The 15,840-nt window shown below is 38.6% G+C and overlaps 2 protein-coding genes across 2 annotated transcripts in view; one reads left to right on the top strand and one right to left on the bottom strand.

The window, feature by feature from the left end:
• The window catches only part of LOC146465837 (STAGA complex 65 subunit gamma-like), a 35,570-nt gene extending 30,774 nt beyond the window's left edge, over positions 1–4,796 (bottom strand). Inside the window, exons 1-4 of the mRNA XM_085127962.1 lie at positions 4,568–4,796; positions 3,666–3,813; positions 1,819–1,949; positions 589–698 (exon numbers count right to left, since the gene is read on the bottom strand). Coding sequence (XP_084984088.1) covers positions 589–698; positions 1,819–1,949; positions 3,666–3,813; positions 4,568–4,755 — 577 coding nt within the window. The 5' untranslated portion in view covers positions 4,756–4,796. The remainder of the gene's footprint in view (positions 1–588; positions 699–1,818; positions 1,950–3,665; positions 3,814–4,567) is intronic.
• Positions 4,797–4,838: 42 nt separating this feature from the next.
• On the top strand, positions 4,839–13,885 carry LOC146465836 (solute carrier family 49 member A3-like). Its single transcript, XM_085127961.1, has 9 exons — positions 4,839–5,170; positions 6,377–6,535; positions 7,250–7,466; positions 8,495–8,571; positions 9,241–9,375; positions 10,229–10,345; positions 10,862–11,014; positions 11,445–11,602; positions 12,559–13,885. Exons 1-9 carry the CDS (start codon positions 4,967–4,969, stop codon positions 12,860–12,862), a joined length of 1,524 nt encoding a protein of 507 aa, XP_084984087.1. The 5' UTR covers positions 4,839–4,966; the 3' UTR covers positions 12,863–13,885.
• Positions 13,886–15,840: the final 1,955 nt, after the last annotated feature.

Genomic DNA, 15,840 nt, shown 5'->3' with positions numbered 1-15,840 from the left:
TATATTAGGGGTGGCCCGATGTCTCTAGCAGGGGCACCTTGTGACTTATATACGCAGTTGCTTGCTTGCAGTTCTTCGCAAAGTGTTGTTTTAATTGCTTTGTGTGCCAGTTTGTGCTTTGGTTTTTCCCATCCCTACCTCCCTCTTGGTGTGGGCTAGGTAAGTATTGGGTCGGTAAGTATTCCACTGAATTGCTCAGTGTGACGGTGCCTGGTGGGGGGCCGCTCGCATGGTTGCCATGGATACCTCCTCCTCATGCTAGAGCATTGCCCGGCTCCACCAACTTCAAAGGCATCAACTCCCAAGCTCATCTATTGGTAATGAGTTTAAAATTTGATTCAACATGCTTTCAACAAACTTTTAACAATGTTGAATGACCTGTTCAAATGCCCATGATATTTCGTTCAACAAAGTGTTGAACGCATATTGAAGAAAATCTTGAAACCTTTTAAATGGGCCTTTATCTGTAAACAGCATCTTTTCCCCGGATAAATAACATTTTTTTTATTTTCCAGCAGAGAATTTTAAGATTAGTACAGATTTCACTCAGAATTTCAGAGGAAAATAAATAATTAATATAAAACTAACTATCAAATCCTGCCATTGCACACAAGGTGGCAACAGCCCTCATCAGCAGATGTCTGTTGGAAGCACTGTCTAGCTCAGCACATGTTAGCATGGAACGTGATTTGGGAGAGCTAAAATGGAGGTTGAAAAAGAATCATGTTAGTTTCCATTTGAAGAATGTCTTACATCTAATCACAAGCTGCAATAATTTTGTTAAAAGATAAATGCAATTTACACCAGGGGGTTTAATTTGTTCACACAACAAGTGCATGCCATGTAACTCAGATAGCCACTGTCTTTGCATGTTTACTGCCTGTGTCTCGTTCTTTTGAATGAATACAACTTTGAGGCACATATAAAATGGTTTGTTATGTTTTCTTGAGCAAAATTAAAAACTTCATAGAAAAATGTGGCTATTTTTGATGCTAAAGTGAGAGAACAAGAGCCAAAACTTGAACCAAGAAGATATGATGTAATTTGCAAACCACTCTCACGAAACAAATAATTAACACCCTGAAACAAAGCATTGTCGATTTCTTTGTGTACGCAAGCAAAAACGCAGTTTTTTGCATAAATTACGTTATTTCTCGAATACGAAACACAAATTGGCGAAAAAAAAAATACTGGACAATGTTTTTAAAACAAATTTTGCAGTTCACAATTCGACACAGGTCGGTTATGCTCTTGGCCCTTCAATTGTTGGCTTGATCCTTGTGCATGTATGCTCCTTTCCTCCACGTAATTTTAAATTTTACTGCATGTTTTCTAGCATTAGAACACTATTCCAAGAGAGCGAAGCTACATGTAAATGAAGGGCTCAGTGGATAACAGACCTAGGTCATATTTCAGATCTCTTCTTGTTGTTTCAACTCAGATTCACTGGTCGGAGTTTTTGCATGTGATCTTAAATTCCTGTGGCTTCACGAAATGTTGCTCCAATCTTTTATCAGCACTGTTTTGCACTTTGTTTGCAATAAAAGCCTACGATTATGGGCAAGATTTCCATTTTTATCACAAAACAAAGCGCAAGGCAGCGGATAAAACATTTCAGCAATGTTTTCTGTAGGAATTTTAGGCCAAAGGTAGTGGGTAGGTGTCATGAGATGTAGCTGGGTAACAAAAAATACAGCCATTATTAATATAAGCTTTATGATCTGTGGATAACAAAAATAATCTTCTTCTACATGAAGATGTAATAGTGAGGTTATACAGATAACAGGCCTGGAATTCTTTAATCTTTGGTTTCAATACCTGATAGTTTCCTGGGCTCGTGACAGAATGGTAGATTGGGCAGGTGGAGTAACAACTCCTTGACTGGAACAGAATCTCTTGGGTCTGGGTGGGTGGGCAGGAAGAGAAGATGCTTCAACACCCTCTGATTTCTGACAAAAAAATGTAATTAAAAATATCATTCAAAAACTAAGGATTTTAAAAAAAATTTTCTTGATCATAGTAGCTATGCGTATCTTATCACTGAGATTGTTGGTTTATCAAGGATAATGTACTAGGTACATCTCTCCAGGGTCCGAAATTAACTTTTTTAAGCAGGCGCCAAGTGGCGACTGATATTTTTTTTCAGTCGCCATATGGAAAAATGTGGTCACCAAAAAGTAGAAAAAAAAGTGTCAATAAAATTTTTCCTTTGCAGCTAAACACAAACCAAAATTTTTGGTTGCCAGACGGAAAATTCTGGTCGCCAATTTTTCTTTTAAGAATCAGAACGAAGAGAATGCGTTTGCGTTTGGGGCTGCAATGGCGATTTATGCACCTACCACTGAAAAACCACGACAAATGAATCGAATGCCGGCTATATACGCAGTTTCATAAGACTGCTAAATGTTTTAAGTCAACTTTATACCTTCTCTTGTCTCTACCTTTTGGAGAAGAATATACCCGATTGAAAAAAAACTGCCGGTTGGTTCTTTGCTCTATGAACCGTAAACGATCTTTCCTTTCGCATTCTGTCAAGACGATCGACGGATCGCCATGTTGTTCGCACCAGGCCACAACCGTGCAGCATTTTTCATTCAAAAAACATGGCGGCGAAGCTTTGCACTGCTCGAGCTGTGAAGCGCTGTGATAGATTTATAATAACAGGAAAATCGGTTTTATACTTCAAAAGCAGTGGAAAGGTAAAAAGTAAGTGACCAATTGGCGGGCGGCTTTGAATTTTATTTTTATCGATTTGGCTGATAATCAAAGTTATTGTTTGTATAATTATCGTGGCATGAAATAGTTAATCGCCCGCTGGCGACTAGTTGTGAAATTCTGGTCGCCAGTGCAAAATTTTTAGTCGCATAATTTTGGCGACCAGGAAAGCGCAATTTCGGACCCTGCTCTCTTGTTCCTGTTGCTTGACCATCACATTTACCAAAGCCTACTTCCCCCACCCTGTGCAGATAATTATTTAATAGTAAACGCACCTATTTTCAGCTATCCTTTGAGGGACCCTGGGCATTGGTAGACCTTTTTACGGGACTTATAGGGAGATTTAATAATTATTGATAATTGGCCTAGCAAGGAGGGGGAAATGAGGAAGCCTTTGTATCCTTAAATTTTTTTAAATTTATTTTATTTCTTCAATCACACTGATGTGTTAGTTACAGAAAGTGCATAATTACAACAAGATATTAGGAAAGAGGGAATCAGACGAATTGCATTACAACACGTACAATGTATTCTTAATTTTAAGCAGCAATAATTCTAATTAAAAATGCTTTAAAATACAAAACGAGGTATGGAATTGCCCCCAATTTTCTTTTTGGATTTCAATTACCTCTTGCTAAGTTCTTCTTTTTCCACGTAGTCTATACTATTAAACCAAGCAAAAAAGTTTGAATTTCAAAACCATCCTGAGATACACAGAATGTATGCGCAGTAGCAGAATGAGACATCACCCTTAAATAAAGGTGAAAATTGCAATATTGACAGCTCAGGTTTTAACAATGAAATGACCTTGGCCGCTTAGCCAGGTCAAGGTTCTCTTACACATAATAGTGCAGATGTGTTTTTAAATCTGAGGTGCTTTGTCTCTAGAGCTTCAGGAGATGTAACTCAGTAGAGTAAAAATGCATAGAAAGGTGAATAGTTTTACATACCCCTCCTTCTCCGTACTGATGTTGTGCTGCCATCAACATAAGACGCATGCGCCGTTTGTGATGTTGAAGCTCAATACAATGCAATGTTAAGTTCTGTGAGTGCTTGTCAAGTGGAGGCTTTACAGAGGCCATGAACTTTGCAGGTAACCTGAAGAGGATGGAAAATAATTATTATTATTATGAACCACAGACATGAGAACAGAAATCCCCATTATATACCCGCCAACTCTCACACATTATGTGTGAGTACTCTCATGCCTGCGAACTAAGGACATCGACTAAAAAACACACTAAAATTTTTGCAAAAGCTTTCAAACGTCTACAATCCGTTCAAATTGGAAGTGTTCAAAGGTGGTTGGAACATCTTCGAACATTTTCGGCAATGTTCAGAAGTCTTTGGAAAACAGTTGGAAATCTTCGGAAGTGGCGGGCACATTTTCGGAAATCCCAGTCATGACAAGACGAAAATCTCACGCATTTGACTCAGATATTACATACTAAGGTGGCTGGGAGATTGGAGGCATAGTTGAAAGTGGTGAGCTTCTTTATAGAATTTTAGGCCCCAAATATGGAACAGAATTCCCCAGTACTTTAGAATACAGTATGTGCAGTGAGGCGATGGGGGGCAGAGGTTGTACTCCGAATTTTAAGTAAACAGTAACTACAACGATCTTCGGTGATAACCTACTGTAAAATAAAGTACAGCCTGTCTACAAGCGAGTAAGCTTACAAGCTTATCAATGTTGAGACGAGATCTCTTTGGAAAAGCCAAGAGGACACCGCATTTGACCGGTTAAGAATGCTTATAGTTTTATCTCTATTCTAAAGCCAGTCTGCGCAATAAAGCTTAATAGTAATATTAATCAATATTAATTAATATTGATCATTAAACTCAAGCTTACTCGTCTTTGGGTGGAAAGTGCTCTGAGGAAGGTTGGTGTAGCCTTGGTATTTCATACTCCGCTGCTTTAGGCTCTGTTATCTCAATATGTAGAGCGGGTGTTTTGGGCAAAGATTGTTTAATTTCTCCCCAGTGTCTCTTAAAATCCTCTGAGTCCTCCGCAGATTTGGCGGTCGTTGCAGCCGCCATGTTGGATTACGAGAACCGCGAATACACTGGGAATGAGTTACGTCTAGTACTTAGTCTCCAGTGACCGACTGTGGAACGCCTGGTGAATAAGAGGTCAGTCATATGATGAATTTTGTGGAACAAAAACTTCCTTTTAGTTTCAGCCACTTAACAGCTGTTACAAGCGGTCGTTCTTCATGGCTTAGGTTAGAGATTATTCTGTTGGCGAAGCATGGAATCTTCACAAAACGTCAAGGATGAAACTTCGCCCCTTCTTCGACCTAATCGTCCGGAGGTGTACTCGAGAAGTTTGTCCCAAGAGGAAGCCATCCTTGGCCTTTCAAAGTCCAAAGAAATTTATAGTAAATACAGGTTATACGGAAGAAGGTGGTACGTTCTTCTGGTGCTTTTTGTGCTGAATGTCTCCAATGCAATGGTGAGTTGTTAACGGAGTTGATGTGATCAGAGCATGTGCTCATAGCTGATATCAAAATAATGTCAACACTGTTCCTACGTGGTCACGAGAAAGTATGTGGCCGTACTTACAGTAACGAAATCTGTTTTCCATTCTTTTATTTACATTTGAATTTATCATATAAGAATACTGGGCAAGATTTCTACACAGCCCTTTACAGGCTTGTTAGAAAATGCTGGTGTTACCATCTTACAAAGTGCCAAATTTACCATAATTCCTGCTTCCCCACCCCTAACAGTTTGGGTAGAGGTTTTCTGAATTCCCCAACCCCCAAACCAGTGCCGCATTTGAGGACGACATGATCTTCATTTTTTTTTCCTGATTTGGCTGCTGCTTGTAAAAATATATCCTTGGTATCAATCAGTGGCACTTTCTCACAAACAGACATCGGAAACAGAGCTTGGGAGTTAACATGTTAATAGATGTAACTGTCGAATGCAATATTGTCTTAAAAAAAGTACTGCGTTCAACGTTAGGAGAATGCATACTTTTCATGTCGCTTCTCTCTCGATGCTGTGCGATTTCAGGGTTTGGGTGCCATCTTGGACTGGTTGACCACTCACCTCAAATCCAATTTCATGGGAGAGCTTTGAATGCCGCTGGCCAAGTGAAGTCCCACAGGTTGACTCGTTTCAGTCTGGATACCATGAGATCGAACGCACAAGTTTTACTTATCTATGATTATTACTAGTTATAGCCTCAAGATTCATGATGAGGGGATAGATGTTTCTGTAATTCACCTAAACGTTCTGATACCCATTTTTCACAGTTCTTTCCTTTTTTGTTGGCTCCACCTCTTTGTGCTTTTGTGGCACAAAATGTGTTCAGCGATATTTATCAAATTTTCCAATTTTTACACTGCTCAGCCACCTTCCCCTTGCCCTGCCTCTGACAGATTTTCCACCCACCCCTCCCCCATCCCCTTTCTTTAGGATTCTATCCCATACCCTCTATTCTCCTTTTCAGTTTCATATCCTTGAATTGAAAATAATATTTCTTCAGAAGTTCTTGGCCATTTTCAAGAAACAGACTTACCATTAATCTAAACAGAAAATTGTTAAAATGTTAAAAAATAAATAAATAAACTTTTTATTCTTTTGCAATGGCATGGCCTGGTCAACACTGTCAGTGGTAATCCGTTTCAGTTGTATTGTTTTCTTCTTCTAGTTATGGCTGTCCTTTGCTCCGGTTGCTGATTACACTGCTCTGTATTATGACGAGTCGGTTGACACCATAAACTGGCTTTCCATTGTTTACCTCATTTGCTATTTATTGTTTGGTTTGGTGATAATCTGGATCCTTGATGTTCTTGGACTAAGAACAGGAGTAGGTATTATTTATAACTTCTAAAAGAACAATAATGTTATTTGTAAACTTAAGTAGCCACTTAAACAAAAATGAAATTCCTCAGTCAAGTACATAATTATTAATAATAATTTTTAATTAATATATAATTAATAATATGTACTTGACATTATGAAAGGCCTGCAGAGACGTACATGTAAGCATCCTTGTTATGTCTGGAAGTTGATTCCAGGTTTGCACTATCCAATATGTACCTGACAGACTTGAGTCCAAACTTAGTAGTGCTCATTTAAGACAATTTGTGCTTATCAATGCCTCTGAAGTTCTTTCTGTTGTTCCAAACACAGAACAGATAACTCTAAATATTCTGGTGCACAATTATTAAGTAAGCATTTAATAAAAACAATATTACAAGCATTCCCTGATCACTTAAGGTGTAACTAATTCATCTGTAGACACAGAGAAGTTCAACCTGCGTAGCAGGCATTTCTGGTGAACGAAAAGCTATTTTCCGGTTTCTGGTCATGCAAGAAATAGGGTGAGCACCAAAGAAAAAAAAGAATTTAAGTCAGAAGACTTGACTGTCCATTTTAGATGTAACACAATGCTCTCTTGTGTTATTTCTCTTGTCACATGTAAACAGTTATGCCATATATACTAGATGGGATTGAGCAATAGGTAAAGTAAGACATTAACGGGCCATTTGTTGGTAACTGATTTTGTTATTCTTTTTAGATTCTCTTAGGTGCCTGGCTGAATGCTATTGGCGCAGTCATTAGAATACTTAGTGGACTTGATTTTGTCAACAAAGACATCAAATTTATTGTGGTGATGACTGGTCAAACTTTTGCAGCCTTAGCACAGCCATTTCTTCTTGGTTCACCCACCAAGCTGGCTGCAGTGTGGTTTGGAGCGGATGAAAGAGCTACAGCAAACATGATTGCTTCATTAAGTGAGTTTTAAAAAGCAGCAAAGACCTTTACCCTATTTTGGGCAAAAATATGTGACTTGAATTTCCCACCTTATTCTGAGGAATCTGGCAAATGTCTTTTATTAGTTAGTTGTCAAAGGGCCAGATGTACAGTATGCTTTGCTTGAGTTGGTTCAGTCTCGTATACACACAAAAAAAATCAGTCAAGCATTACAGTAACTGTAGTTCTTCTTTTGTGAAGGTTGCTAATAAGCTAATTCTTGTTTATTCGGCATTTTACTCAAAAACTAAACACGCAACCAAGTTTCTTTTAATTAATACATGTACATGATGATCAGTCTCTGTGGCAAAGATATTTGGGCTTATCTGGAACAATTTTGAATTCAAGGCAAAAAAAGTCACTAATTAATGGCAGTCTTGCCTAAAACACTTTAATTTGGCAATTGATTAAATTTTGTCCAATCATAAAATAGACAAAATTTGGTGTTGTTTGATAATAATTTACATTTTTATCTGAGGGTTTGTTAATCAAATTTTACATATATTTGTGTTAATTTATTTGACATTATGTGTGATGGTAAATGTGTAATGCCACTGTTATGGCTTAAATTTAATTTGTTATTTACTTTCAAACTAGTCAATATTAATAAATAACCAGTAGAATGAAGGGAAAATAAAAATTAATGAAACTAGGTTGTAAAACTTCATACTGAAAACAAGTTAAAACCCCAACATGTAGGCCCCGTCTCACAACCCTTGTTTGTATATAACTCTGTGGGACGTTAAAGAACCCACTCACTGTTCATAAAGAATAGTTCCCGGTGTTGTGTTCTGGTCTTTGTGTGTATACTCCCATGGTGGGCGCATTTGATCATCACGTCATGTTAAAATGTGCGTTACAAGTATTAAGTATTCAGTATTCAGTACTCAATCATGTAGAAATAAAATTAATATATCAAACATTCAGCATTTTTGTAATTACGTGCTAAGGTTAAAAAATAATAATTATTAATAATAATTAAACCTTTTTATTTACTTCTTCTTGTTAGGCAATCCAGTGGGCGTTATGATAGCTAATGTACTGGCACCAGTTATTGTCACTAATCAATCCGAAATTCCTTTGATGGTAAGTTGTCATCACTTACTGCTGAATTGTAAATAAATACATTTTTGTGGGTTAATTTCAAGCATGCCGAGGTTATAGTCACTGTGGTTAGTACATCAGACTTTCAATTATAACTTTTAGTTGGAAGATCGAAGGGACTCGGTGGTTAATGAGGCTACACGACCTCCTGCCCCCTTTCCCCCAGTGCAGTGTTGAATAGCAGTAAGGAACACAACATTTTTGGAGAGTGTTTAAGTTTCTAAACAGCATTGGATAGCACAAGGAATGTGACATCTTTGCAGAAGTTTCTAATTAAAGCAATATTGGATGGTGGGAAAGGAAGGGAAAACATAATCAAGGCAAAAGTACACGTAACAACATATAATTTGTCACTAGTTGTAGGTTGGGCTCTTCTTTGCTGTGTTGTTTCCTTAGACGGGATACTTTGTTCTTCATCGTCTCTGTCTCTTCGCCCTCTGTACAGGTGTATAAATGGGTATTGGCGATATACTGCTGGGAGTACCCCTGTGATGGACTGGCAACCCATTCTGGGGGGAGTAGCAAATAAGGCTAGTACTCCTAGTTGCAAAATTTTAATACCTCTGTCACCAATTTGCAAAATAATGAGATCACTGATTTAATGTGCAAGTTCAGAAAGGTTTGGTGATCAGTGCTTGTTTTTCTTCATAGCTGGAATGGTTCTCAATTCCTGCTTTTCTTGGTGTTGTCATGGCAACATTTGGAGTGTGCAGCAGCACCCCACCCACCCCTCCCACAGCATCAGCAGAGGCAAAATCAGAGCCTTTTTTTGTGGGTCTCAAAAAGGTGAGACTATCAGTTCAGTTGCTTGATAGGATCTTATACCTAGTTTGATTAATTTGGGAATTGTCGTTAACCTTGCCAGATTGGGCTAATTAAAGTCATGAGATGAAGCCAGTGATGCTGTAACTACCTGTACCTTGTATTTCACATCTATTTAGTAATCTGGGTCCCATTAAAAATTGCTCTGTTAGAAGGGCTCATTAACTGCTCCAGCCAATACTTTGACCACCGCCCTGGTTCAGGCTCAGTCCATATTTATAAAGCACCAAGATACATAATGGGTAGTGGCTCATGTTTGATCTTGGTAATGGACCAATTTGTCAAGGGTCCTCACAAAAATGAAACTGAGAAAAAAAAATAACGCCTTTGCTCTGACATCTGTAATTAAGTCAAAATCCGACTTCAGTCACGCACACTTTCCTTGTAGGCACCTTGACTTACAGTCATTTTGGTCAGGTGCATGTGCATTCTAGCTCCGTTGTAATATCTGTAAGTGGTTTGACATCAAGTGGCTCAAAATGGCTGTCCCATCTTCCAGTTTTTTCCTGTAAGAACATGACGGAACCAACGAGGATGCAATAAGAACTTCAGCTGTGGCCTCCTTAAGTGCTATCCTCGGAGACCCAGGGAGTCATTGAATTTTTTCCCACCTGTTTCACCCCCACTATCTCCCCCTGGGTATCTGAGAATGCCCTGAGTGCTTGTACGTAGCTGGATCAGCAGATTGTTCTAAAATGGGCTGCATTTTGGATAGCATGATGTTTCTGCTACCTAGTAAGAATTACAGTAACTGTAATCTGATATGTCTGTTGGCTCACCAATAATTTATTATCTCCTTGTGTTCTACCCATTCCAGGTGTTACAGAACAAGGCTTATCTGGTGTTGATGGTTGCGTTTGGTAGTGGGATAGGTCTTTTTACATGCCTTACAACACTTCTGGAACAGATCATCTGTCCTCGAGGCTACAGTGATGTAAGTATGGATCTCATCTAACATTTCCAGAATTAACTTCCCCTGAGCAGTAACCCATGTAATTAGGAGGTGTTTATATTAAATTATGCAGTTTTGTTCTTGAAAACTAAATAGCTCCAAATTTAATCCAGTCTATTTTGGCATACATACTACAAGTTAGAAAATATAGTTCTTTGTCTAGATTTGATCTCCAATAGATGAGTTTGAGGGTGTTGCTTGAAAGGTTGGTTGAGCCCTATATGCAGTTCTTCAACTATCCATGAACACCAGCACCACTGCGCCAAAAACATTCAGTGGAAATAATTTTATTGCTTATGACAGGTTGTTCACCAAACAAAATGAAAATAGACTGAGCTGATTTAGCCAATTATAAAATGATGTTTAGAAATGTTTTTTGCAATTTTTTATTAAATGTCAAATGTATTTCTTTGTCACTTCTTCTTTGAATTCTGTCATTTCAAGGGCAAAAATACACCCTTCTTGCACCAAGCCTTTTTATCTTTTGTGTTCTTTTAGAAAATGGCTGGTATAGCTGGTGCAGTCTTGATAGCTGCCGGTCTGGTGGGAGGGGGATTGGCAGGTGTGTATATTGACAAGACCAAGAAGTTTGAAGAAACAGCAAAGGTCTCATATGGATTTGCAGCAATATCCTGCTGCTTGCTTGCAATAGTGAGTAGAAACCTTTAGTTCCACTCGAGGTCTACATTGGAAAATTATCTTTAGTTAATTCCGCTTCAGTTTGTAATTCACTTAGTACTCATTCTTTAATTCACTTTAAAAAAATTAATGTATGTCTTATATTCCACTACCATTACTTCACCTCAACAATTATATTACAAATTCACAAATTAAAGGATATATTTGTCCCATTTCCAGTCAACCATCAAGGATCGCATAGCATTGTAAATGAGAAGCACCACTTCTTTCGGTTAGTGTGCTGTTTGCTATTCTGAAAAAGCATTGATAATATTTAACAGTGACCGCAGTCAGTTTTCCTTGCAAACGGTAAACAGCAAACGGTGTCTACTCAAAACCTTCACTGCATGGCATGCAGATGAACTTATACGTGTAACAATTACCTTGTTTCTTTCCTTACTAGGTAACTCATATGCCAGGCCAGCCTGTTCTTGTTGTCATTAGCTTTGGTCTGTTTGGCTTTTTTGCATTTGCTCTCATGCCTGTTTGTTTGGAAGTTGGAGTGGAGTGTACCTACCCTGTGGCTGAAGCAACAAGTGCAGGGCTTCAATGGATGGCTGGGTATGTTGTTGATATTGTATGTGACATCGTAAAATGTTTCTCCTACGTGTAATCCTTTCTCAGAAAGACTTACCCAGATTAATCTCTGTAACGAATCAGAACGCGTCTAAACAGTGCTATGAACCAGTCTACTGGAAGGACCTACTTGTAATCGATACCAAGCGCGGGAAAATGTTTGCAAAGAAGTCACGTGTGTTTTTGGTTTTTTTTCTTATTGGTTAATTGATAATGTGGCGCGAGTTTTGCTAACCAATCACAGAGCAATGTAAAGCAAAGCCCAAGCAAACGCAAATGACTTTTGACTTTCAGTTGAAACTGCTCTACGGCAAAATCAAAACAGACGCGAAAATTACTTTCGGCCAGGGCTTTTGACACTCGATTGAAAACTGCTCGAAGTAGTTCCGATAGTTATGGTCATAATGCAAATATTGAAAGACAAGTTATAGGCGCAAATTCAGAGGACAAGAAAAAGTTTGCAAACTCATGTTCGCAAGCCCAAGCTGCCATGTTTGAACATGACAGCAGTAGTTGGCGAGCGTGTTCTCTAACTGTTGGTGGCAAACAGAACTAATAGTCTCTCTTCTTTCTGGACAACTTTCTCAACAACCTTTAGGGGCCAGTAAACTCGCATATGACGTTTGTATGACGTCTGTAAACCACTTTCGTGGTGTTGGCTTCCTCGTTAAAGATTACCCTCATCTCAACAGTAATTAACAATATCCTTTAATACTTTAAACGTCAAAGACAAGGTAATTTATCTGATGGTCGAATATAGAAACAATTGCCGTCAAACTCGCATTTATAAATTACTTGAAGTTTTTGAAGGAGTGTTAAATGAAAGTAGGACTGTGTCGACTTTGTTGACCTTGTGAAACATTATATTTAAATTTAGTCACTTGCAGGTTGGTGGTGGCAAATTATTATTTTTTTTCTTTCTTTATCCCTCTCTTTCTTAGTCAAGCCACTGGAATTGTTTTCATATTAATTTGCCAAGTGTTAGAAGTTTCCAAACCTTTCCCTGACGCTAAATGTCATCAGTCGGAGGACAACGGCAAAGTTCCAGATTTTCAACCAGCCATGTACTTCATGACGTCAGCAGCCGTTGCCATGGCAGTTCTCCTCATTTGTACGTTCAAGCCACAATACAAACGCCTCGACATGGAAAGGAGAAAGGCGGCAATGAGAATTCTGAATACAGGAAGTCAGCAGAGGCTGCCCACCATACCTTCAGGGAGTGGCTCAAGCTCACCAGACGAATGAAGATTTTTCAAATCTGCTACCCAGATCTCATTGCAGGTTTGGAGGCTAACCGTGGGAGATCTGGGTGCGAGATTAAAATTTTTCTTGGGAGAGCAGGCGGACAGAAACTGTTGTGGAATATTTTTAGAAAATCTCCGAAAAACGAACAGCAAAATAATGGGTAGGAATTCTGCGGAATTCGGCACTGATAAGAGTAACTTTTGATAATCGCTTACAGCTAGCTACTGCTAAATCTATGTTACCTCGACTCGTAATGGGTATAATCAGGCCGTTTTCTGCAAAACGTTTCTGAGATAGCCAATGCAGCCGGGCTTATTATCGGAAATGCCGATGCATTTGTTGCAATAACTCTTGCTGAGCATTCATTTCATCTGGAAATGTCGGTGAGCGTTGGTCACTTTTTTAAGTGGAGTCAAAATTATAGTAATAAGAACAATCTTTAAACAGTGTACACTCCATCACTCAAGTGATTTTCACGTTGGCATGACCCTGGGGAGTAGAGAAGATGGGCAGGTTTGGGGAGAATAAAAAAGAATAATACGTCCCCTTTTAGCGAAGAAAGAGTGGAGCCACGGGTGCAGTTTACTGGAATAAAAGAATAGTGTAATAGATGAAACTTCGGAAACAATTTGTGTATCCGTTGGAGAGAGAGAGGCAAACTTAAATCGTACGCTAGAAGTGAAGGATAGCAGTTACCCTGGGCAAAGTTGAAACTGGTCGTTTGAGAGTACGATAAAACAGACCTTTTGCCCTTAGAAGACAATGCGCTAGTCAGAAAATTGGTTTCGTAAAATAAAGAGACATTATACGTTAAAATTTATGGATGGTAGCTAGTGAACCAGCGCGAGGTTCGTTAATTCGGAAAATGTATGTATTTTTTTTTTTTTTTTGTTTGATTTTTTTTTATCAGTTTATGCGGGCGAGATCGTTAACTATTATTCTTTCAGTTCCTTACATTTGATTCAAATGGTGCAAGTTGGATAATTTTCTATAAAGAAAAAAACATTTTGTCTCTGGTGATCATTTTCTTTATTCTCATTACGTGTATGTTTGATCATGTATTGATGTTGTAAGGAGAAATTAGTTTCTGAACACTATTGAGGTTTAAAGGATTAAACTTGCAAAGTCAGAAAGGGACCAATATTTTCCCAATACTGACCGAACGAGCTCAGTAATTTAATAAAGCTCGACCCTCCGTGATCTAGTCGGATGCTCTACCCACTGAGCTACAGGAGACTCTGGTGAGCAAGGGTCAAATTGTGGGCATCGACTGTAACCGCATCGCGCGGCTACACGGTCACGTACTGACTCATATGAACTCACTAACAGCATCGCGCTGTCACATTATATGCGCTGTCATATGTGCTAGATGCCTTAATGTGACAGTGCGATACTGTTAGTGAGTTCATATGAGTCAGTACGTTACTGTGTTGCCGCAGTTCATTTATCACCAAAATCGCGGTGTACAAAGACCATTTTAAGTACGAGAGCGTTTTGTAATGCCATATTCGCTTAGGCTAGTTTTGCTCTACTTTTAGGCTAGACACCCAGGAACCAATCACATTTTCATTGTGAAGGAGTTCAGCTATGCATATTATTAACCAGTGATCAACCGACACGTCACAACTTATCTACAGTATACCATACCTTGCAAACGTGTGGAAAGATAGTTTAATCCAAAAAGAAAAAAAAATGTATTAAATTTTATTTGTTTGAAAATAAGATTAAAGCGTCCAAGTATAGGAATAAAACTAAGAAGTTCGCGAACTCAGTAGTTTAATATAAAGATTTAAACTTTTAAGTGTGAACGCTTCACAAACTATAAAAGTATACCAGCTTTAGAAATATAATAAATTATTTATTATTCCAATATGAAATGATGTTTTTTCTTTGAATCTTATGCTGGGGGAGTAGGGATGGTGCAGCAGTGAGAGCACTCGCCTCCCACCAATGCGGCCCGGGTTCTATTCCCGGTGCTGACGCCATATGCGGGTTGAGTTTGTTGTTGGTTCTCGTCCCTGCTCCGAGGGTTTTTCTCCGGGTACTCCGGTTTTCCTCCCTCTACAAATACCGTATTTATTCGATTAAGCGCCCACCTCCAATAACCGCCCACCCTGAAAGCCCAAAAAGTTTATAAGCGTCCACCCTCGAATAAGCGCCCCCGCCCGATTAAAAAAAAAAACACATTTCTGTACTAGCGCTATCCGATCGCGAAGTAAGAGGAGCGTCAGTTCTGTTCCAAAATTGGTTTTAGATACGGTGGTCGATGAATTTTTAAATTGTTTATATATAAATTTATATAGCGCTTTTTATATGATATTCAAAAGCGCTTACAATATAAATACGAAAAATTTAGTTTATCGAATAAATACGGTACAAAAATTGTCAAATTCCAATTCGACCTGGAAACAATGGACGAAGAGCCACTTTGTGGATGTGCCACTAAATTCCATTTCTTTATTTTATTTCTTTATTTTTTTATTTATTGTTTATTATTTCCATGAAGTATGGTGTCAACCCAGACGGAATCAGATTCTGTGTGCTTTTCTTAAAACTCGGCTAAAAGCTCTAACATTGTTGTATAACATTCTGTTGGTTTAACAGTATTACTAAAAATTTTCGGAACCCCAAGTTAGAGGTTGTTTGGCCAACATTTTTTTGTTGGTAGGGGGGCGGGGGGTGGATTCTTCCATTAAGACTTCAGTTTATCACTAAACCAACGAAGCGAGGTTTTTTTTGTTGTTGTTGTTGTTGTTTTTGTTTTTGTTTTTTGTTTTTTGTTTTTTTAATTATGAGTACTAAGAGTGAAAGAGCTCGTCAAAATGCCGTTTAATTCCTCGCGAAGAGAGGGCCGAAGGCCCGAGCGTAGCGAGGTTAATAAATTTGTCGGGCCGAGCCGGCCCGAGTGGAGCTAAGCCGCGCGAATTCGAGCGAAAAATATATTTATATTTAACAAATCGACGGCAGTTTTCTATGGT

Source organism: Pavona decussata, unplaced genomic scaffold, assembly GCF_977016875.1.
Source record: "Pavona decussata unplaced genomic scaffold, jaPavDecu1.1 SCAFFOLD_155, whole genome shotgun sequence".
NCBI classification, from domain to species: Eukaryota; Metazoa; Cnidaria; class Anthozoa; order Scleractinia; family Agariciidae; genus Pavona; species Pavona decussata.
This window is presented reverse-complemented; position numbering and strand designations above follow the sequence as displayed.

Coding starts and splice junctions, on each gene's coding strand:
- LOC146465836 (XM_085127961.1), top strand. CDS start 4,967: ATGGAATCTTCACAAAACGTCAAGGATGAAACTTCGCCCCTTCTTCGA. Junction 7,467..8,494: donor AAACATGATTGCTTCATTAA/GTGAGTTTTAAA, acceptor TCTTCTTGTTAG/GCAATCCAGTGGGCGTTATG. Junction 9,376..10,228: donor TTTTTGTGGGTCTCAAAAAG/GTGAGACTATCA, acceptor TACCCATTCCAG/GTGTTACAGAACAAGGCTTA.